The 24209-nt window shown below is 36.9% G+C and overlaps 1 protein-coding gene across 1 annotated transcript in view; it reads left to right on the top strand.

Moving 5' to 3' along the window:
• Positions 1–24209, top strand: part of LOC102866788 (tyrosine-protein kinase Fer-like) — a 575672-nt gene that overhangs the window by 218226 nt on the left and 333237 nt on the right. Inside the window, exon 9 of the mRNA XM_006895050.1 lies at positions 18506–18598. Coding sequence (XP_006895112.1) covers positions 18506–18598 — 93 coding nt within the window. The remainder of the gene's footprint in view (positions 1–18505; positions 18599–24209) is intronic.

The following is a 24209-nucleotide window of genomic DNA, read 5'->3' as shown; positions in this document are numbered from 1 at the left end:
AGCCCATCTACATATGGTCAACTGATTTTTGACAAGGAGATGAAATCAGTTAAGTGGGGAAACGACAGCCTTTTTAACAAATGGTGCTGGCAAATTGGAAAAATATCTGCAGAAGACTCAAGCAAGATCCACACCTCACTCCATATAATAAAACCAACTCAAGGTAACAGTCTATTTTTGCCAGCAAGAACCTCACTGAAAACATGGTACTTCTCGAAATATTCTTATGTCAGCCATTCTTTTTGGTACAGTATTCTCTGTATTTCATCTTCTTTTAATGTTTTCTAGATCATTCCATTCCAATCAGCAGTTATCATTAACACATCTTGACTGCATGTTTGTTCAGTTTCATACTGCTAAATTTTATAAAAATTGTCAATATCTTCCTCTCTGGCTTTAGCTGTTAGTGCATATATTTGAATAATAGTAATATTGACACATACTCCTTTCATGCATATGGATTATATCAAGTCACAGCATTGTACTTTAGGTTAAAACTTGAAATTGTCTTTTTAACTATGAATGAACGCAACACTATTCTTAGTCTGTGTTTCATTCCCTTAGAGAGTCCCTGACAACCACAAAGCATATTAAGAGTTAGGACTTGACTGAGAGTTTTCATGTTAAGTCTAATGTTTGTTTTTCTTTGTTAAGTCAGAACTTTTATTTTTGTTTCTCTTGGTTACCTTGAACAGAAAGATTTATAGTTTTTTTAATTGAGTTTTGATATCAAATATCCTTAAATATACACATCTTTTTTCCTTAAATTTCTTACCTTGAACTATATTATCTAATTTAGTCTTTACTTGCTTTTCTTTTCCTTTTGGTTGGTCCTCAGTACTTTGCTCTGTTTAAATTTTCAGACTTGATGCTGAACACTTACTAACTTGTGTTCACGTATCCCCTGACTCTTTAACTTGATCCTGTCATTCATTTTTTAAGGAAAGCAGCTTCATATGATTGAAGAAACATTGGGATAAAAGACAGGAAATTTGTCTACTATTTATTCACTGTGGGGTTTTGGTTTTGCTTTTGTTTTTAGAGACGTTGAGCTTTACTTTCCTTATCTGTAATGTTTAGTTTCAAAAAATCAGTGTTAATTAACCTAAATAAAAAATAAAAGCTAATATTTATATTCACATAAAAGGGAGAGAGGTATGGAAAAGGATAAGTGGAGGAAAAGACAGGAGAGGTTTAAGAGTTTATAACCAACTGTGTGCAACATTAAGCCTCTGTCCCAAAGGTTGGAATTTCAAATCCACCAGATGCTTTTAGGGAGAAAGATGAAAAGTCCTCCTGTAAGTATGTGCATCCTCAGAAATTTAGTGGAATGTTGAAGCTTTCACGTAATGACAGACTTTTTTTAGGTTTTTTTTGGTAAAGAAAAGCAGGTACAGTTTATCTAAGGAACATCAAAGATGCTTCTTTGACTAGTTCAGAAGGATTACTTAAATGGAACAGTGGACTCAGGAGCTTTTAAAGATGTGGCTGAAGTTGTTGAAGTGCCTTGATTAATACATTGTTATTTTTATAATCACTGTATCTGTTCATTTTGTTGAGGGTTTCAGGACCATTCCACTTTCCCAGCATAATCTCTCTCTTCAAGTACTGGTTCCTCCTGATGGTGTGCCCAAAGTTAGTGAAACAAAGTGTCAATGATTTTTACATCTAAAGCAATGATTTCACTTTTTTAAAGACAGACATTTTTTCCTATTTGAAGTCCATACAATATGAAGTACTCTTTACAAGAACACAATTCAAAGGCATTAATTCTTCTGTAATTCTTATCCATTGTCCAACTTTCACATGCATAGGAAACAATTGGAAATACTATTGCTTAAGTGAGGTTCACCTTAGTCTTTAAACTGATGTCTTTACTATTGAGAACTTTGGAGAGGTTTTTGACAGCATATTTCTCTAGTGTAGCACTCTTTTTTAATATCTTAACTGCTGCTACCAAGACTGTTGCTTATGCAATGATTGACAGCTTCAGTCTTTTCTCTTTGCCTGTTGAGTTTTATTTTCTTAATGGTGAGATGTAGTCCTTGAAGCACTTTCTGCAAGCAAGAATATGTCACTCTCATAAGGTAGGGTGTTGAATCTTCCTCCAATCCTGATCACAAATTCTTTTTCTTATAGTCCTGTTTCTTCATTTGATCTGCATACAGATTCAGTATATGCAGAGGAAGGATCTAACTCTGACATACACTTTTCATGATTTTAAGTTATATATTTTCTCCTTAAGGTGTTTGGACAACTGCTGTTTGGTCTTTGTATAGGTTTAGAGTGGGCCAAGTTAAGTGTTCTAGATTCTCATTCTTCTTAAAAGTTGCCATAGTTTGATATAATCTACACAGTGAAACAGTGACAGAAAAAGATTTGATGCCTTTAAGCTTTGCTGTTGGAGAAAAGTACCAAACATCCCATAACAACCAAGAGAATTAAAGAGGTATGTCTTGGAGAGAGTGCAGCCAGAGTGCTCTGGAGGCAAGAGTGATGAGGCTTTGCCTCACAATGCTGGGGAGGGAGGAGTATCAACAAAGAAGAAGAAGTCCCTCAGCCAGGTAGATTGACATGGTGACTGCTGCAGTGGGTTCTTGTATTTCAAGAAGTGTGTGGTCGCTATGGATCATACTCGACTCAGTGGAACCTAACAACAATAACAGCACAGTTAAATACTTCTGTATAATCAATCAGACAGAAGTAAACATTTTTTTCTTATATTCTCTGCTTTCAGCCAAGATTCAGCTGACATCAGCAATGATATACCTTGTGCTTAGGGCTCTTTTGAGTCCAGTTTGAGTTTCTGTTGGTTCTCTGTCTAGTCATTTTTAAACAAACTTCAGCAAGATTTTACTTGCATGTGATGTTAATGATTTTTTTTTATAATTTCTAAATTCTGTAGGGTCACCTTTCTTGGGAACAGGAAGAAATATGAATCTCTTCCAGTCCTTTGGCTAGGTAGCTGTCTTCTGTATCTGTTGGCATAGACTGGTGAGGATATCTACAGTTTCATGTATTTCCTGAAATTGGTTTTTAATCAATTTCTGGAACTGTATGTTTTTTCCAGTGCCTTCACAGCAGTTCGAACTTTTCCGTTTAATACTATTGGTTCTTAATATGTGCTGGTGGTGGTTGTTGTTATGTGCGATTGAGTTGCTTGCAACATATGGCAGCCTATAGCCCTGAACCCTGCTCTGCCTTGTGGCAATCTTATTGTCTCTGACCAACCTACCCCCATTACCCTAGTCACTGAATCAATCCATCTCATGAGGGTCTTAACTCTCTTGTACTGTCTCTCCATCCTGCCAAGCATAATGTCCCTCTCCAGGGACTGGCCCCTCCTTGAGACATGCCCAGTGTATGTCAGATGAAATTTCAGAATCCTTGCCTGCAAAGAGCAGCCTGGTTTCACCCTCTCCAGGATGAACCTGTTTAATCTCCTAGCAGTCCATGGTATATTCAATACTCTTCTTCAGCACCACAGCTCAAAGGCTGCAATTTTCTTCCTGTCACCCCTAGTCACTGTCCAGCTTTCTGACTCATAGCAAGTAATTGCAAAGACTATGACCTGGATTAGGCACACTTAGTCTCCAGACAGACATTGTTGCTCTTCAGTACTCTAGAGAAGTTCTTGACCGCAGACTTTCTTTCAGTGCAATTCATCTTTTGATTTCCTGGCAGCTGGTACCAAAAGCTGGTTGATTGTGGAACTAAGCAAACTAAACCTGTTAACAATCTCAATCTCTTCATCATCTATAATAATGCTTCCAGTTGACCAAGTAGCACTTTCTGAAATAATTCAGCATTGACCAATTCTTTTTTTATCAAGTGGCTGTGTTTATTTTCTTATCTTCTTTTAATTCTTACATTATTATTCAAAATTTTGCCTTTAAAATTTTTTAGTATTGAAACTCTAGGCTTGAATTTGTTCTTCAGTTCTTTCTGCTTGAGAAATGCAAAGTGTGCTCTTCCCTTTTGGTTTTCAATTTCTAGCTCCTTGCATGTTTCAATACTTTGCTTAATATTCTTGAATCACACTTTGAAAGCTCTCTTACCTTAACATTCCTTCATCTTATTTATCTTTTAGAGTCTCTTCTACCATCCATTTTCATCTTTCCTTTCTTCCTAGTCTTTGAAATGGTCTTTTCTTAGCAGATGACGATATCATTAATGGCATCCCATAGCTCATCTATTCTTTGATTATTAGTGACTTGCCTTTTGGTCTGATGTTTGGTTTCTAGTGGAATGTATGAGGTATGGACCTTATAATGTTGGAATTGATATAAAAATAAAATGGAATGTGTAAAGATTTATATCATGGGCTTTAGTGAGCTGAGATGGACTGGTAAGGATCATTTTAAATCAGATTATCACATTGTTACCATACTGGAGATAACCACATTCAAGTGGAATGGTATGACGTTCATTGTCAAAAAGAGCATTCCAACATCTATACTTAAGTATAAAGCTGTAAGTTATAGGGTACTATCCATATGCGTATAAGGAAGTTGTATAACCATTATTCAAATACATGTACAAACCTTGAGAATCATAGATGAAGAAATTCTACCCTTTGAGAAATTCTACCCATTTTTACAGTCTGAAATTGATTAAACGTGCAATAAAGATGCATTAATAATATTGGTGATTTTAATGGAAAGTTGGAAATAAAGAAGAAGGACTAGTATTTGGGAAATATGACTTGTGACAGGAATGAGGGTGGAGATCAAATCACAGAATTATGTTCAATGAATGATGTATTCATTGGAAATACTTCAGAAAGACCCATAAATTACATGATTATTCATGGACTTCACCTGATAAAGACTCCACAGGAATATGATTGACAGCATCTGTGGAAAGAGATGTTGAAGAAGCTCAATATTAGCAATTAAAACCAGGACAAGAACGGACTACTGGAATAGACTATCAGCTATTCATATGCAACTTCAAATTGAAGTTGAAGAAAATGAAAATAAGTTCATAACCAAAATATGGCCTTTAATATATTCCAAATGAATATAAAAACTGTTAAGATTAAGAAATAGAACCTGTAATGAAATAGTGTTTCTAACATATTGAACACTAACGAATGAAGACCAGATAAGATGAGGGAAGAAATCAAGAATATTGTTCATGAAGAATGCAAAAGGCCATTACAAAGAAGGAAGAAGAAGAAAAGACCAAAATGGATGTCAGAAGAGACTCTGAACATTGCACTAGAGTGGCAAGAAGCCAAAGCAAAGGGAAGAAATCAAGAAGTTAAGGAGCTGAATAGAAAATTTCAAAAGACTACTCAGAAGACAAGGCAAAATATTACCATGAAATGTGCAAGGAGCTGGAGTTGGAAAATCAAAAGGGCCGAACTCGCTCAGCATTTCTTAAGCAGAAAGATTTGAAGAATAAATTCAAGCCACAAGTTGAAATGCTTAAGGATACTATGGGCAGAATATTGAATTATTCAGGAAGCATTAAAAGAAGATGGAAGGAATATACAGAGTCATTGTACCAAAAAGAATTAGCAGACACAAGAAACAACATATGATGAAGAGTCAGCTAGTGCCAAGAGGTGGTGCTCTGAAGGACTTGGCAAAAAATAAAGCCCCAGGAATTTTTGGAATACCAACTGACGTATTTCAGCAAACAGATGCTGCCCTGTGGGCTCACCAAGTTATCCCAAGAAATCTGGAGGACAACTACTTGAAGAGATTCATATTTATTCCCATCCCAAAAAGAGGTAACCTGAGTGTGGAAACTATCAAACAATATCACTAATACTACATACTAGCAAAATCCTACTGAAGATTATCCAAAAAAGACTTGAACATTGACAGAGAACTACCAGAAATACGACTGGGTTTAGAAGAGGTCATGGCACTAGGGATATTATTGCCAATGTCTGATAGATCTTGGCAGAAAGCAGAGAGTACCAGAAAATGCCTCTATGTGTTTCATTGACTATGCAAAGGCATTTGCCTCTGTAGATCACAATAACTGTGGCTAACCTTGAGGAAAATGTGAATCTCAGAACACTTGATCATGCTTATGTTGTTGTTGTTGTTATGTCCCGTTGAGTTGTTTGCAACTCTTAGCAACCCTATGTACAACAGCCCTAAACCCTGCTCTATCCTGTGCCAATCTCTCTGCCTCTAACACACCCATCCCAATTACCCCAGTCACTGAATCAGTCCACCTTATTGAGAGTCTTCCCCTCTTGCACCATCCCTCCACCCTCCCAAGCATGATGTCCCTCTCCAAGGACCTGTCCCTCCATACAACATGTACCTGTGGGTGTGGTAAGGCTTTTTCCGCGAGTCGCTTCTCTACTGTTTGGCCCCTGATTCTGCCCGTGCCAATTTCTGTCTCCCCCTTTCTGCTTATACGGAACCTATGTATTTGGAGCAAGAAGCAGTCCTCAGAACAGAGCAAGGAAACACTGCATCATTCAAAATCAGGAAATGAATGTGTCAGGGATGCATCCTGTCCCCATACCTTTTTCAGTACATAGGGTCACTATGAGTCGTAGGCGACTCAATGGCACATAACAACAACAACAACAACATGCAGAACAGATCATTTGGGAGGCAGGGCTTTAGAAGCAGGGGTGTGGTATCAATATTGGAGGAAGACTCATCAACAGTTTCTGATATGCATATGACACAACCTTGCTTGCTGAAACTGAAGAAGACCTGAAAGCACTTGCTGCAAAAGGTCAAGGTCAAGGACTGTAGTCTTCAATATGGATTGAAGCTCAATCAAGAAGACAAGATTCTCACCACTAGGCCAATTGGCAGCACCATGATAGCTGGAGAAGAGATTGAGGTTGTTTGCAATTACACCTTGCTCAGATCCACAGTCAACACTCTTAACACCAAAAGTTAGGAAATCAAAAGACAAATTGTATTGGGAAAATCTGCTGTCATGGACCTCTCCAGAGTGCTGAAGACAACAATGTCAGTCTAGATACAAAGGTGTGCATAATCTAGGCTTTGGTCTTCTCAATTACTTGTTTGTTATGTTTCAGAGAGTTGGACAATGAGTAAGGATGACAGAAGAAGAATAGATGCCTTTGAGTTGTGGTGCTGGAGAAAGCCTTGAACATACCATGGACTACCAAGGAAACAAATAGGTCTGTCTTGGAGAGGGTGAAACCAAGTGTTGCCTTTGAGGCTAGGATTTTGAAGCTCTGCCTCACTTACTTTGGGCATGTGGCCAGGAGAGAACAGTCCTTGGAGATGGACATCAGGCTCAGAAGTGTGGAGGGACAGGGCAGGAGAGGAAGACCCTGGATGAGATGGATTGATACAGTGACTCGGGCAACAGGGATTGATGTGACATAGTTAGTGTGACTGGCTCAGGACAGGGAAGATTTCAGAGCTGCTGTACATAGGGTCACTGTCCATCACAGGTGACTCAATGGCACATAACAAGAATACCATACTATGACAGGTTTGGAAGCAGGAGTGGCATCCATTTTCTAAACAACGTTCCTTTGGAAACTATGAACTTTGATAAATGTCGATAGTTATAGGTGGCTTCAGGCCTTTTTTTTCATAGGGTCGTGACTTGAGGGCAATCAAGAACAAAAATAACTTTATATATAGAATGTAAGTATTATATTTATATAATATGTGTTATAATTATAGTATACAATATATAATGTATTTCATTGATCTTGTTATGTAATGTAAAAATTAAATTTACTTCCTATTTATGTGGAGAACTCTTGTGGCATCGTACATAGAGAATTGCACTACTGACCCAATACTGTGCTTCTCTGACAGTATGAATCTACCAGCCTACTTTCTAGGAGAAACATAGTCTACTTCCTCTTGTACAACTCAGTCTTGGAAAAACAGCTGAAGGATTATCTATGAATAGGTTCAAGGGCAGTGAGTTGAATACGTTATTATATTCCTTAATTGTTTCAAAAAAATCTCAGCTGAATAAGTTGATAACTTAGTTAATTATAACTATAAAATAATCCTGTCATGTATGCATTGCTTCACTGAGCAAAGTCAGCCATTGCTTAAATAAATGAGTTCATAGGACTCCAGGGAACTAGTTGGTTTACTACTGGATAACTTAGAAAAAGAATTCTCTTTATCAGTTTTGCTCACACATTGGAGAAACACAACATGCATATATGTAGAACATGAATGGTAATAGATGGGAATAGAGCTGATTACAGTTTCTTGAGTGGGCCAAAGATATTATCTTATTGAAGAGAGTTAGGAAAATAAACAAACAAGCAAAAACATTATGACAGTTTTCAGCCAAGATTTACCAAACAATTTTTATACTACAGATTTATTTTGCATTATTATTTTAAAAATGCTACATTAATAATGATAATGATTAAAATACTACCTTTTCACATTTGGTTTCTAATTTCTTGATTTACAAATATGAAAATGCTTGCGTTGGCAAAGGGGATGTCTTTCTTATAATAAATATTCTTAATATATAAGCATGAAAGAAAAAAGGTAGCATGACAAAATAGGTTACTGTGCAGAGAATGCTTCTAAAATGATTTGCTTTCAGTCAGAATCAAATTGCTGAAATAAATCATTTAAAAACGGTTTTGATATTTTAATTCTATGCACTGATGGAGATATGCACTGTATATCTTTCATTCTCTCCAGCAAATCAACATCTGCAAAAGATTAAGTTACTTGTTTATTTGTAAATGTGTTCTTATCATGAAGGACATACTGATATATACAGTATTTCATTTACATTATATAGTCATCAACAGTGCAGAATTTTTTTCAGGAGACTATTTTCTCTAGGGTTATATTTCCTCTGCAGTTATTTTTCACAAAATCCTTTTGAATACAGAGCTGCTTTGCATATCAAGTCTAAAAGATATCTGGCACTCAGCCTGGAGTGTAAACATTCATATTGTTATTTTCTTCTTGATTTTTATTGCTTCATGATTTGAATATAATCTGAGTATTCCTTCAGGGCAACATATAATTCTCATTGCTCCTAAGATTCTTATTAAATTGGGCTTATTTATAGAAGTTTATGAGAAAAAATATTTGTTATTTAACAAAAAAGTATTGTAGTGGCACCTTTTACTATAGTTTACTCTTCCATTTGGAATGATACCTCAACTTGAATGCAAGGAAGCCCTCTAAAGAAAGCATTCTGATTGTTATCCTGAAATTATGAAATCTATGAACTTTCATTGATGCCATAGAGATTATTAGGGAATTGGAGAATACTGAGAGAATTTTTGCGATGAAGACATTTTCTAAACCCATGTCCTCTTGTTACTGTGCAGTAGCCACCCTGACTTCAGTCTTCCTTATCAAGCCAAAGGGTTAAGCCAGGTGGGAGAGAACAGAAAGAATGATATTTGAGCTACAGAAGGAGTACAGCGTACAGCAATTTTTGTGTCCCTTAAAAGAGCTATTTTTTGTGTACAGCTGATGTGGAGGCCCTTAAAAGAGCCATTGTCTGTCTCTATTTGGCAAGATCCACATGTATATTGGTCATGCTGTTGAAAAAAGAATATTTCTGATGAATAGGTTATCGATCTTGTAAAATTATGCCATTCAACCTCCAGTATTGTTTCGATCATTAATCCTATACTTTCCAGCCACTGATCCCCCTCCTTTCTTTTCTTTGTATCTCAATCACCAGTAATTGTAAGTATATCTTGATCTCCTTTTTGAGCCATTCCAGTTTGCAGACGTTCAAGTAAAAAAAAATAAATAAAAAAAAATAGTCCTGGCATGGGATTGAGCCGTTAATAGAGCATGTGGACTCAGTGGAGTAGCTTGCTCGGAGGAAAGGTGAGGAGACAGGAGAGAATGTGAAAGTAAATGCAGCTTTATACTTGATCTTAGCCAAAAGGCCGAGAAGCGATTAAATGCAGCTTTATTAGAAAAGATGTTTCAGAGGGAGGAATGGGTCACTTTGCAATGAAAAGAAATGGGGTTGTGGTTGTTGTTATGTGCCGTCAAGTCTCCTGTGACTCATTGCGTCCCTATGTACAGTAACCATAAACCCTGCTTATCCTGTGCCAATCTCACTGTCTCTGACACACCTACCCCTGTTAGCCCAGTCACTGAATCAGTCCACCTCGGGTTACAATATCTAGCTTGCCTTCTCATTTGGGTGTGCTTGAGGGCTTGAGTCTGGGCCAGTGAGATGATTTCTTGAGAAGTTTAAATTTTGGCAAGTGATTGCCACTCTGGTTCTTTGGAGATGTCAGGACTATGAGGAGATAAAGTTCTCCTTATAATATAATGCCACCCCCTCCTAGTGTTTAATTACTCTTTTTCCATTACCTGAGGAATATGAGTTTCATTTGGTTTTAGCTACTTTGTTCAACCTTTGCTTTACACATGAATTTCTGCCTTTCTTTTCCTATTGGTATCAGCTCCAACATTCTTTCTACCTACAGTTGCCTCATTTTGCCTGACTTACCCAATTATAATTCTGACATTCTTGCTAACTGATATGGAAAATAAGAGCCAAAGTAGTTAATTACTTAATGAGATTCATATTCTTTGGCCTTCTGTATATTACATACCTTATGCTTTCTACCTTTAAAAATGTCCTTAAAAAAAAAAAAAGAAATGTCCTTTAGGGACATTGTTGTGAAAACTGCTGTAGACATTTTAGTTAAAGTTGTTTGTAACTTACTAAAAGCATCTAGAAAGAGGTTTGGTATTGTTGTTGTTATATGCCTTCAAGTCGCTTGCAACTCATAGCAACCCTATGTACAAAAACCCTAAACCCTGCTCTATCCCATGCCAACCTCACTGTCTCTGCCACACCCACTCCCATTAGCCCAATCACTGAATTGATCGGTCTCATTGAGGTCTTCCTCTCCTGCACTGTCCCTCCACACTCCTAAATATGATGTCCATCTCCAAGGAGTGGTCCATCCTTGCAACATGACCAAAGTATGTCAAATAAAACTTTTGAATCCTTGCCTCCGATAATCACCCTGGTTTTACCTTCTCCAGGACAAACCTGTTTGTTCTCCTAGCAGTCATGTTCTCCTAGAGTATGTTCAATACTCTTCTCCATAACCACAACTCAAAGGCATCTATTCTGCTTTCATCCCTAGTCATTGTCCAGCTCTCTGTTGCATAGCACCTAATTATGAAGACTATGGCTTCATATGAAGACTCACACCTCGAGTTGCTATAATCAAGGATGCTTTCGGCAGAATGTTAAATGATCCAGGAAGTATTAAAAGAAGATGGAAGGTGTATACTGAGTCACTGTATTGAAAGGAATTGGAAGACAGAAGAATTTCATGAAACAGCATATGAGCAAGAGCCTATGATGATGAAAGAAGTTCATGCTGCTTTGAAGGAAAAGGCAAAAAATAAGGCTCCAGGAATAGATGGTATACCAATTGACATATTTCAGTTAACAGATGCTGCCATGGATGTGCTCACCAAGTTGTGCCAAGAAATCTGGAGAACGACCACTTGGCCAACTGACTGGAAGAGATCGATATTTGTTCCTATCCCAAAGAAAAGTGACCCAACCGAATGTGGAAACTACAGAACAGTGTCATTAATTTCACATGCAAGCAAGATTTTACTGAAGATTATCCAAAAACGACTGAAACAGCACATCAGCAGAGAAATACCAGAAGTCCAGGCTGGGTTTAGAAGGGGTCGTGGTACTAGAGATATTGTAGCTGATGTTAGATGGATCTTGGCTGAAAACAGGGAATACCAGAGGAATGTCTATCTGTGTTTCATTGACTATGCAAAGGCATTTGACTGTGTAGATCATAAAAAACTATGGCTGACTCTGAGAAGAATGGGAATCCCAGAACACTTGACCGTTCTAATGCGAAACTTATACTTGGACCAGGAGGCAGTCGTCAGAACAGAGCAAGAGAACACTGCATGGTTCAAAATTGGGAAGGGCGTATGCCAGGGATGCATCCTATCTCCATACTTTTTCAACCTATATGCAGAACAGATTATCCGGGAGGCTGGGCTCTATGAGGAGAAATGTGGGGTCAAGATTGGTGGATGATTTATCAACAACCTGCGTTACGCGGATGACACAACCCTGCTTGCTGAAACTGAAGAGGACCTGAAGCGCCTGCTGCAGAGTGTCAAGGACTGCAGCTTACAATATGGATTGAGGCTCAATGTCAAGAAGACAAAGATTCTCACCACTGGACCAATTGGCAGCATCAGGATGGATGGTGAAGAGATTGAGATTGTACACAGCTTTAGTTTGCTTGGCTCCATAGTCAACAGTCTTGGCACCAGCAGCCAGGAAATCAAAAGGCGCATTGCCATGGGAAAGTCTGCTGTTAGGGACCTCTCCAAAGTACTGAAGAGCAATGGTGTCTCTCTGGAGACTAAGGTGCGTCTGATACAGGCTTTGGTCTTCCCAATCACTTGTTATGCATCAGAGAGTTGGACAATGACCAAGGAGGATAGAAGGAGAATTGATGCCTTTGAGCTGTGGTGCTGGAGAAGAGTGTTGAGTATACCATGGACTGCTAGGAAAACAAATAGATTTGTCCTGGAGAGGGTTAAACCAGGTGGCTCCTTGGAGGCAAGGATTCTGAGGCTCCGTCTAACATACTTTGGACATGTTGTGAGGAGAGACTAGTTCTTGGAGAGGGACATCATTCTTGGGAGGGTGGAGGGACAACGCAGGAGAGGAAGGCCCTCTATGAGGTGGATTGATTCAGTGACTGGGATAATTGGAATGGGAGTGTCAGAGATGGTGCGATTGGCACGGGACAGAGCGGAGTTTAGGGCTGTTGTACATAGGGTCGCTATGAGCCGTAGGCAACTCGACGGCACATAACAACAACAACAACAACAACAACATGGCTTGGTTTAGGTGTCTTAGTCTCTAGATTGACATTGTTGCTCTTCAGTACTCTTAAAATGTCCCTGACTGTAGACTTTCCCACTGCAATTCATCTTTTCATTCCCTGGCTGCTGCTGCCAAGAATGTTGATTGTGGAGCCAATCAAACTAAAGATGTTGACAATTTCAGTCCCACTACCGTCTATTATGATGCTGCCAATCAGCCCAGTGGTGACAGTCTTTGTTTTTTTGATGTTGAGCTTCAATCCATATTTAAGGCTGTAATCCTTGACCTTCTGCAACAAGCACATCAGGTTCTTCTCTGTTTCAGCAAACAAGATTGTCCCATCTGCATAACACAGATTGTTGATGAGTCTTCTTCTAATCCTGATGCCACATTCCTCTTTAAGAACATATATTTTATTACTAATCTAAAGATTGATAGTGCAGATTTACCATCTGATTTGTTGAAGGTGGAGCCCCCTCCCATAAAGATTTATAGTGTTGGAAACCCAGTGAGGATTGCTGTCAGTTTTAACTGACTCATTTGCACTGAGTTTGCATACATTCTTTTTATTTATTTCTTTTTAAAGCATCTATATATGCTGTCTGCTTTTGGAACACCTGATGATCATAGCAAAACCATATTTTTTGCCTCTCTCTCTGTGCACTTTCCTGGGCTAAGAGGTCATGGAGGTGAGCTTAGTGCCTGTCTTTCTTTAATTTGCAGGCACTGGTAAGGAGAAATTTTAAGCACTGATTAAAATAATTTCACCTTAACTAGAAGTAACTTTGATATTGTTGCTTATAAAGTTTTGCTTTTATTTTTAAAATTCATTAGCAGTTGACCTTTTAAATTAGTTTAGGAAAGATCTTTCACTTTAATACTTGTATATATAGAGAGGATGTCCCTGTTCCCCTCCATCCAAAACTTTGTTTTAAAAATAATTTCAAATTCTTGTTTAAATGGGATATAAAACTTATACATACATAGAACTTTTTTTAATATGGATTTATAGTCTACTGATATCATTTCTCTGTGCATCTCACAATACAGCAAGCATTATTTCCTAATACCTCTTTTCTCTTTGCTATCCACTGAATGCCTTCTCTGTGAAAGCATATCTTTTTCATAGAAATAACACTTAGTTTTTCATTATCTTTAGTAGATTCTTTGGCTTGTCATTATTTGAACTGGATTTTCACCAGCCATGGCAGACCTTCAGACAAATTTGGCACTATATCCATGGAAGTTAAAGAAAATTTTAAATTTATTTAGGTAGCCATTTAATTAATTGAACCAAAATTATCCTGTCAGAGAATTCAGTATAGCCTAATGTGTTATTAGGTAGACTATAATTTAAATCTGATATGTAACGGTACATCAACCAGAACCTTGACCTATGAGTTTTATGTATTACTTTTGGAAATAAAGATACAAGGAAATGAAAACTGGTTAACGTCTTTATAAACCCTATTGCATGGTTATTTATACCTGTATTAGACTTAAGTTCTACTTTCTAGTATAAAACAAAGCTCAAGGAGTTGACAGTGTACCAAATGACATATTTCAAAACACAGACACTGGCCTTGAGGTGCTCACTAAGTTGAGTTGAGATATCTGGAAGACAGTCAGCTGGCCAACTGACTGGAAGAGATCAATGTTTGTTCGCATTCCTAAGAAGGGTGAGCCAAAGAGTGCGGAAATTATCAAACAATATCATTAATATCACTTGCAAGCAACATTCTGCTGAAAATTATCCAAAAACAACTGGAGCAACATGTCAACAGAAAAGTGCCAGGTGTGCAGGCTGGGTTTAGAAGAAGAGGCTGTGGTACTAGGGATATTATAGCTAATGTTAGATGGATCTTGGCAGAAAGCAGAGAGTACCAGAGGAATGTCTATCTGTGTTATATTGACTATGTAAAAGTTTTTGACTGTGTGGATCACAACAAACTGTGTTAGACTCTGATAAGAATAGGAATCCCAGAACATTTGACTGTCCTTATGTGAAACCTATGCTTGGACCAGGGGGCAGTCATCAGAACAGAGCAAGGAGATACTGCATGGTTCAAAATCAGGAAGGGTGTCCACCAGGGATGTGTTTTGTCTCCATCCCTTTTCAATCTATATGTAGAACAGATCATCGGGATGCTAGTCTGTGTGAGGAGGAATGTGGTGTCAGGATGGTAGGAAGATTCATCAACAACCTGTGTTATGCAGATGACACCACCCTGCTTGCTGAAACTGAGGAGGACCTGAAGCGCTTGCAGCAAAAGATCAAGGACTGCAGCCTTCAATATGGATTGAAGCTCAACATCAAGAAAACAAAGATTCTCACCACTGGGTCATTGGCAGCATCATTATGGATGGTGAAGAGATTGAGATTGTTAACAGTTTTAGTTTGCTTGGTTCCACTATCAACACTGTTGACGTACCAGCAGCCAGGAATTCAAGAGACGAATTGCATTGGGAAATTCAGCTGCCAGGGACCTCTCCAGAGTGCTGAGGAACTATCATCAGAGAACTGGATAGTGACTAGGGATGATAGGAAGAATATTGATGCCCTTGAGCTGTGGTGCTGGACTGCTAGGGGAACAGTTTCATCCTAGAGAGGGTGAAACTGGGTTACTCCTTGGAGGCTAGTATTCTGAAGCTTTGTCTGACATACTTGGGCATGTTGCAGGGACAGGCCAGTCCTTTGAGAGGGACATCATTTTGGGGAGGGTAGAGGGTCAGCGCAAGAGAGGAAGACCTTAATGAGATGAATCGATTCAGTGATTGGGGTAATGGGAGTAGATGTGTTGGAGACAGTGAGGTTGGCGCAGGATACAGTAGGGTTTAGGGCTCTTGACATAGGGTGGCTATGAGTCACAAGTGACTCGACAACACAATAACAGCAACATCAATATAAATAGTATCTTCAAGAAAAAAGTGACTTCACTAATTTTATTCTGTAAATATGCACTATATTATGTTTGGTAATTGTAATATTAGAGAAAACTTTTGGAATTCTTGTTACCCTCACAACTGAACCTGTCCACTAGCTAATGCAGTATTAAGGGAGCACTAGTGGCATAGTCCTATGGAAATTGCACTACTGACTTAAAGGCAGGACAGATTCCCATTTGATTTATAGCCTCAAAAACCTGACAAAAAATCAGCTGTGAGTGGACTCCGAATCTATGGCCATGTGAGATGAGTTATTTAGTGTTTTTGTTGATTGCTGTCAAGTCAAACACAACTCATAACAACTCTATAACTATTATTTATCAAAGTTCATAGAGTTTCCAGGGGCCTGTTGTTTAAAAAGTTTTTTCTCTTAGTATTTCAAGTGGGTTTTGGGAAAACTGTTTTCATTTTCTTTTCTAGGCTTTGTTGACTATTATTTAACTAAGGAATTATGTTTATCATCTCTGTAAAAAATATTTTATAATCTATAAATGAAATATTTTCTGAGTATTCTGCTAAATAATCACTCTTGCACTTTTAAGTTCTGTCCTCATAATACTCCAACTTTGGAACCAGATCCCTGTAGTTTTTTAAGGTCATTGAGTCAGAGACAATCTTAATTCATACTACAGATATCGGCTATTTTCATGTGAAGCTTTCATTGTCATGTAGTGAGATTACATTTCTATCTTCTTGTACTTATAGCTGTGGAAAGATCAACTTCAACCAACAATACTACTCACCCAACACCGCTAATATTTCCACAATCACACAGACTGGGGAAAGAAATTTCACATAGGAATAAGAAAAGGATTAAAATGGATTGGAATATGAAATCCTGTAGCTAGTACAGTATTCTACAGGACATGTGGTTTACCTCGCTGTAATAAATGTTGTTACAGAACAACTGCTTTGTATTCTTTATTTGCCTGTATTCCATTCTCTACATATGGTATATATGCTTTAACTTTTAAGTTCCAGAATAGTGTGCTTTCCGTGTGTGTGTGTGTGTATGTGTGTGTTTAAACAGGAGGTCAGAAAGAACATACATTAAAGAAGGACTACTATCTACTGATAAATAATAGTAGAGATACATGTAGGTAGAGTTAAGGCTCTAGAATACATGCATTACTAAGGTGGTAACCCTTTGTACTACAGTGATATTTTATTTTCTTAAATTAAATTTTATTAAATATGTATATATCTTTAAAGTGTTAAGTTTTTCCAATTGTAATAATTTACTTACAAGTACTCTCTGAGTATGAGTTGTGTTCTTTTCACTTTTTATAGATGATCAACTAGAAGTAAACATAGTGATTTACATAGACAAACAAGATAGCAATTTAAGTGTGATGATGCTGGTGATAGAAAGAAGGTGAAATCTATTAGGTCATTATAAAATGATTTACAATTTATTAATAGACCCATTTGAAAAATAATCAGACACATTGTCACTGACAACTGCTATAATACAAAGGAAATAAAACAGGAGTAGTAAGTAGCAAAAAAGGAAAAGCTAAACTTCAGACACTGTAGTACTTTTATCTTGCAACATACTGCCAAGAATATTTATATTTATTTTAACATTTCCAGTACATATTTTAGGTACTGGCAACAAAAGATGTTATTTCTTTCTTTCTTTTGTTGTTTTCCACTAAGTAGTATAATTGAGGTTCACTACTATGGAAGACATATAGAAATAATATACTTGATAGTCGAGGCTTTTGTTCTTTGTGTCTGTTGCTAATTAACCATTAAAAAATAATTATTGGAATATTAGCTATTTTATATTTTCACATTTACTTTCCCTTTGTTCTATTATTTACTTCCTTGTTTTCAACTTTGTTCTTTTTCAATGTACTGTTCATCACTTTCTCCCAAAATATTTGTATTTTTAACATAGATTTAAATTAGAAATTTTAAGAAAAAATTTAGTCAATTGTGATGTGTAATTTTTTAAAATTTATTATTAAATGTGTAATATTTTGAAATACAAATCTTAAAGCAAGCATGAACTTGGATCAGCTTTTCTTAATATTAGACCTTCCACAACCTCCTTATTTTTACTACCAGATTCTCGATCTGATCTAAATCTTTGAGAAATTTCTAGATACTTAAGTTGAATTAATTTTAAAAAACGTTTTCCAGGGGAGCTCTGGTGGCCTAGTGGCAAGAAGCTGTACTACAATCCCAGAGTTACACAGTTCAAATCCACCAGATGCTCTGCCTGAGAAGGAGGGACAATTTCCTCCTGTACCAGTCAGATCTTATTTGACGGTACATGCGCAAAAATTAATAATAAAATTTTTTTTAAAAAGTTTTCCATATTGTTTTTTTACAATTTTATTGATTATTTTTTCTTTCTTGAAAATCCCTTTATAAGTTTAATACTACATGAAATCTTGTCCATTAGATTGCTTCCTTCTAGCTTGTGTCTCATCTTTTATTCCCTAAGTGTTCTAACACTTTCCTTCCTTGCTTTTCTTTATCTCACAATTTTTTGTGCTACTTTTACTTTTCCTCAAGTTAAAACATTTATTTTAGGCTCAAAAAACTAAAGTGCTGTAGAGTTTGCATATGTTTGGTTATTTGTCTTCCTTAACATCAAGAAGCTTGCATTTTAGGTTGTTGGATGAAATGGGTAATCTGGACAGATACTTTTGTAGCCATAATATTTGTTTATTATGGATAGCCTACTTTTGCTGAAGGCTTATTTTTTTCATTCCTATAGGAAAGAAAGGAGAAGCTATCTAAATTTGAGTCTTTCCGTCATTCAATTGCTGGAATAATTAGGTCACCAAAATCTACATTGGGCCCTTCATCAGTAAGTAGGATCAATTTTATGCTTTATTGAAAATGTTTATATTTTTTCTGGTATCATGATTGTTATATATATGTTTATCCTCATGAATAAACAAGTGCATGGTTTTACTAGGTGCATGGTTTTGTAAGTTTATGATCTGTGTAAAATGTATACAGTATAACCTCATTAACATTGATTAAGGGTATAAGTGTACTACTGTATAATAAAGACAGAAGTGTATACTGTATTGTATACTTCTTAGACTACATACAAATAATTACAGAAAGCATAGTATTTTGGGTCCTTATTCCTCTTAACAACAAAAAAATATGCAAAACACATTTGCTGCCTTTGAATATTGATAGTAACTCAAAGTGATCATACAAGGCAGAAGAGAGCAGCCCCCATATGATCTCTGAGGCAGTAAATCTCTGTTGGAGCAAACTGCTTCATCTTTCTCCCATGGAACACCTGATGGATTTGAACCACTAACATTACTATAGCAGGCCAGTTCTTAATTCATTGAACCACCAGGCTCTTTAGCACCTTAGTAGAAAACAAAACAAACAACAAATTCTTCCTAGCAAAACATTTTTGTAGTAGGAATTACTAGCTACATATTTTAAAAATTTTCAGTTTATATTTATGTATCCGTTTCAATAACTGTAGCACTGGCAAATGGTAATGAATGTGCCATGGATTGCCAAAAGAACAAACAAATCTGTATTGGAGTAAGTGCATCCAAAGAGCTTCTTAGAGGCAAGGACGGTGAAATTTTGTTTTGCATACATAGTGCATGCTATCAAGAGGGAACAGTTTTTGGAAAAACATCATACTGGGAAATGAAAGAGTAAGTAAGGCAGAGAAAGAACCTCAGCGAGATGTATTGCACAGTGACTGTTACAGTGGGTTTGAGCATGGAAGAGATCATCTACAGGATGGAGCAGAATAGGGCAAGGTTCTGATAATTCATAAAATTGCTATGCGTTATAGTTTACTCAATGACAGCTAACAGCAACAACATATATCTTCCTTTTTGAAACATTTTGATTATAAAGTGGAAATCTGTGTCATAGATTTAACCATTGGAATTTTGTTTCAAATACTGCCATGGTACATAGAATATTGATATTTCTTGGTTATGGCAACTCCTGGCAAAATAAGATATAAAATACTCTTATTTTATTTATATGGTGAAATTATAGAGTATTTTTCCCCTTTTCATTGTCTTTAACAGACTTCAAACTTTTTATTCTAATCATGACTCATGCAAAATACACCTATATAGTGATATCTTTTTGAATTATATTCAAAACAATAATTTGCATTATAAATCAATCATGGTTTTTTTCCCATTGTTCCACATTTCTAATATATGTAGTAGTTTTCAAAAGCATAACTAAGTAATGTGATCCACACTTTTAAAAATTATTTTCTAATCATGTATAATTTAAATATCTATTCACATTTTAAATATGTCTTCTATAGTTTCTTTTTAAAGGTAGTATTACCATATTCTAAGCGTCACTGTTTTTACTTCATTGACACAAAGCATAAGATGGCTTAATTTGCAACACCTACACACATATGCATGCATGCAGCCACCCTCATATATTGAGAGCCCAGGTGAGGCAGTAGAGTAAGCATTGAACTGCTAATTGAAAGGTTGGCAGTTTAAATCCACCTGCTACTTCTTGAAATAAAGGTGAGGTAATCATACTTGTTTATAGCTATGGACTTCCTAAGAGAGCTAATCTCCATTACGCTATCGAATTGCTAGAAGGTAGAATATCCTCTACATCAAAGTGCTCGTGTATACACACGTATACATATACAAATACATATACAAATACATATACATATACATATACATATACATATATATCACTTATATATCTATTCATATATGTTGTGTTGTTGTATACCATAGAGTCAGAACCAACTCATAGGTGACCCTCTGGCAGGTTTTCAGAGGCAAATAATTGGATGGGAGGAGATTACCCATCATTCTCCCACTGAGCCGCTGATGGCCCAGAACCTCCTACCTTCCAGATTGATTTTCAAATACAAATAATCACACAGAAGTGTATTGCTGATCTTTATCCTGCAGAGCAGCTGATCAATTTGAGCCACATGCCTTGGGGATTACAGCACAGCTTCGTACCACTAGGCCACAAGAGTTCACCCTTGCTGCATGTGTGTGTGTGTGTGTGTGTGTGTGTGTGTGTGTGTGTGTGTATAAAGTTGTATCATCTCCACAAGGGAGTTTGTTGATGAGTCTTTCTTCAATCCTGATGCCACATTCCTCCTCCTAAAGTCCAGCTGCTAAATGATCTACTCTGCATATAGTTGAAAAGGTAAAGGAGACAGGACATATCCCTGACACAGTCCCTTCTTAATTTTGAACCATGCAGTGTTTCTTTGCTCTGTACTGATTGATGAGTGCCTCCTACTCCAGATAGAGGTTTTACATGATCACCATCAAGTGTTCTGGGAGCCTGTTCTCAAGGTTAGCCATAATTTGTTGTGATCCACACAGTCAAATGCCTTTGCATAGTGACTCACACAGATAGACATTCCTTTGGTATTTGTTTTCATACAAGATCCATCTGATATTGGCGATAAAGTCTCTAGTGCCACGACCTTTTCTAAACCCACCTTATATTACTTCATTTTTAGATAATCTTCATCAGGATTTTGCTTGCATATGATGTTGTTGTTATGTGCCGTCAAGACGCTTGCATATATTACTGATAATTGTTCGGTGATTTCCACTCTGTTAGTTCACCATTTTTTGAGATTGGAATAAATATGCATCCCTTAGTTAGTTGTCCAGGTCGTTGTCCTTTGGATTTCTTTCCACAACCTGGTGAGCATGTACAGGGCAGCCTCTGTTTTTTTAATATGTCCATTGGTATGCTGTCAATTCCTGAGGCCTTAATTTTTGTTAATTTGTTCAGAACAGCTTGAATTTCCTCCTTCATCACCATTGACTCTTCATCATATGTTGTTTCATGAAATTCTTCTATGTCAGTCAGTCCTTTTTGGTACAGTTTCTCTGTATTCCTTCCATCTTCTTTTCATGCTTCCTGGATCATTCAATATTTATAGGAATTTTGGCTTTGGCCACATCTAGAGTCTGATTTGATGAATCAGAATGAATGAGAATATGGGAGATATTTGCTCTTTAAACACAAATTTATCTATAGAATAAAAATTCAGTTTCTCAACTATGATAATGTAATGTTTTAAAGAGGTCATTTCTAGATGCATCTTAAAATACAATGTTGTGAGTGACAGGATGATAACCATATGCATTAAAGAAAAACATGTTGATACCATTATCATTCAAATATATGCACCAAAAACCAGGGTGAAATAAACCACCAAACAGGGTGAAAGAAAAAATTTCAACCAACTTCTGCAGTTTCAAGTTGGTCGAAACTAACATACATTAACAATATTGGATGACTGTAATCCAAATATTGGGAACAAGAAAGTATAATCATTAGTTGGAAAACATAGACTTGGTGACAGACATGAGCCTGAAGATAGAATGATAGAATTATGTACAATCAATTATTTATTTATTCTGGAAGTCTTTTATAAAAAACATACATGACAACTATACATATTGGTTTTAACTGATGGTATTCACAGAAATCAGTTTGGTTACGTTTCTGGAGAGAATCATTGGAGAAACTCAATAGTAGATGGTTGGTGGGGAGTGGGGACAAAACAACAACAAACAAGGCCAGGTGCTGATGTGATAGGGACCATCAGCTACTCATGTGAAGTTTGAACTGAAGCTAAACACACACACACACACACACACACACACACACACAAATATATATACACACACACATACATATATATTGTTGTTGTTGTTAATTACCATCAAATCATAGGTGACTCATAGCGACCCTATGAACGAAAGACCTGAACACTTGTGTAACTTTCATTGTTTCTTCAAGTTTATAGGGTTTCCAGAGGCAAGCTATTTTAGAAGTGGATGCCTCTCCTGCTTCCAAGCTTGTTTTAATTGGGAAGCTCCATCAAACACTGTCCACCATGGATAACCATTATCACATTTGATACATCAGTGTCCCAGTGTTCAGCATCACAGCAATCATGAGTTACCTTTGTACAGTAAATGGACAGACCAGTGCTATACCACTTAGGAGAATGCTTGACAAAACACACTTAAAACCAGGCCCTCTGGTCACAGGCCTTCGGGCCCAAATGTCTTTTTCAATAGGAGGCCAAATACAATCAACTCATACCCAATGGCGAGTAATCATTCCACCCTAATCCTCACCAGAAACAGAAAACAAACCTCTATAGTATCTGGCTGCTCCAGACTGCTTTCCAACCTGGGTTCCAGCCTAATACTGGTGACCAAATTCCATTTTAGATGTTTTTGTTGAATGCCATTTAGATGTGCACAGCTCATAGTGACCTTATGGACAGAAGGCCTGAAGCATTTCTATAACTATCATCGTTTCCAGAGTTTCCAGAGGCATGTGGTTTAGGAAGTGGATGCCACTTCTTCAAAATCTGTTTTAAACTGGGAGCTCCACCAAACACTGTCCACCTTGGATAGCCTTTATGGCATTTGTCCCTTAAGGGCACAAGGTTCAACATCACAGCAAACCCAGGTTACCTCAGTGCAGAAAAATTGACACAGGAGTTCTGCACAATTTAGAAAAATGTTCCTCCCAAAATAACTCTAGACCCTCAGGCCCAGCTGATATTTAAATACATGGGTCCTCCGTATATTTATGTATATTAGCAAAAGGCTTGAAACCATTCTATAGCTATCGTCATTTCTCTAAGTTTATATACATATATATCTTACTGTGTTAATGTAGTTAGATTCCATTTTATATATAATTGTTGTTTACCATTGAGCTATAACTCACTTATAGTTGACCCTTAAGTGGATTTTCAGAGGCTCCTTAATCACATTGGAGGAGATTGCTTATCTTTCTCCTATGGAGCTGTTGATGGATTTGAACCAAATGCCTTTGGCAGAGCAGCGCAACTCCTTACCACTTGGCCACCAAGTATGTTCGGTTTAATATGCAAAATTGTAATCAGTTATTAATACAAAATATAATTTTTTAGTCTTTGTAGTTATATTACATATTTCTCTATTAAAAAGTGATCTTTATCTCATTGTTAAAGAAATATTTTAGAATTATAATAGTTATTTTAGGAGAAGTTTGGTACTGTAAAAAGAGCAAATGCATCTTGGACAAAGTAGTGGTAGCCAATTCTGACTTCTATTGATTCCAGAAAGAACTGTCCCCAACAGTTATATCCAGTATATAAAAGCAATCCCTTGACAAGAAATGATCCACATGCTCCTTCTACTAAACACGGAACTTGATATTCATTTCAAGAATTGTGGGGTTTCTTAGGGAAACAAGCTGGGATGGTGGAAGTCAAAGGCTATCACAGTGTGAAAGTTCCAGTTTAGTCCAGCAACATACAGGTAATAAACCCTTAGTGTCCTCAGTTGTCCAGCAAATTTTATTTGATAACAGTCTCAAGTCAAGTCTTCATTCAGTTGTCCAGCAAGCGAAAGTTTTAACTATGGCTCTGATTCCAGGGCTTCTTCAGGCTA

Source organism: Elephantulus edwardii, unplaced genomic scaffold (assembly GCF_000299155.1).
Source record: "Elephantulus edwardii isolate Elephantulus edwardi_28Jun2011 unplaced genomic scaffold, EleEdw1.0 scaffold00156, whole genome shotgun sequence".
Lineage (NCBI taxonomy): Eukaryota > Metazoa > Chordata > Mammalia > Macroscelidea > Macroscelididae > Elephantulus > Elephantulus edwardii.
The sequence above is the reverse complement of the archived record's forward strand: the minus strand, read 5'-3'. Positions and strand labels throughout refer to the sequence as shown.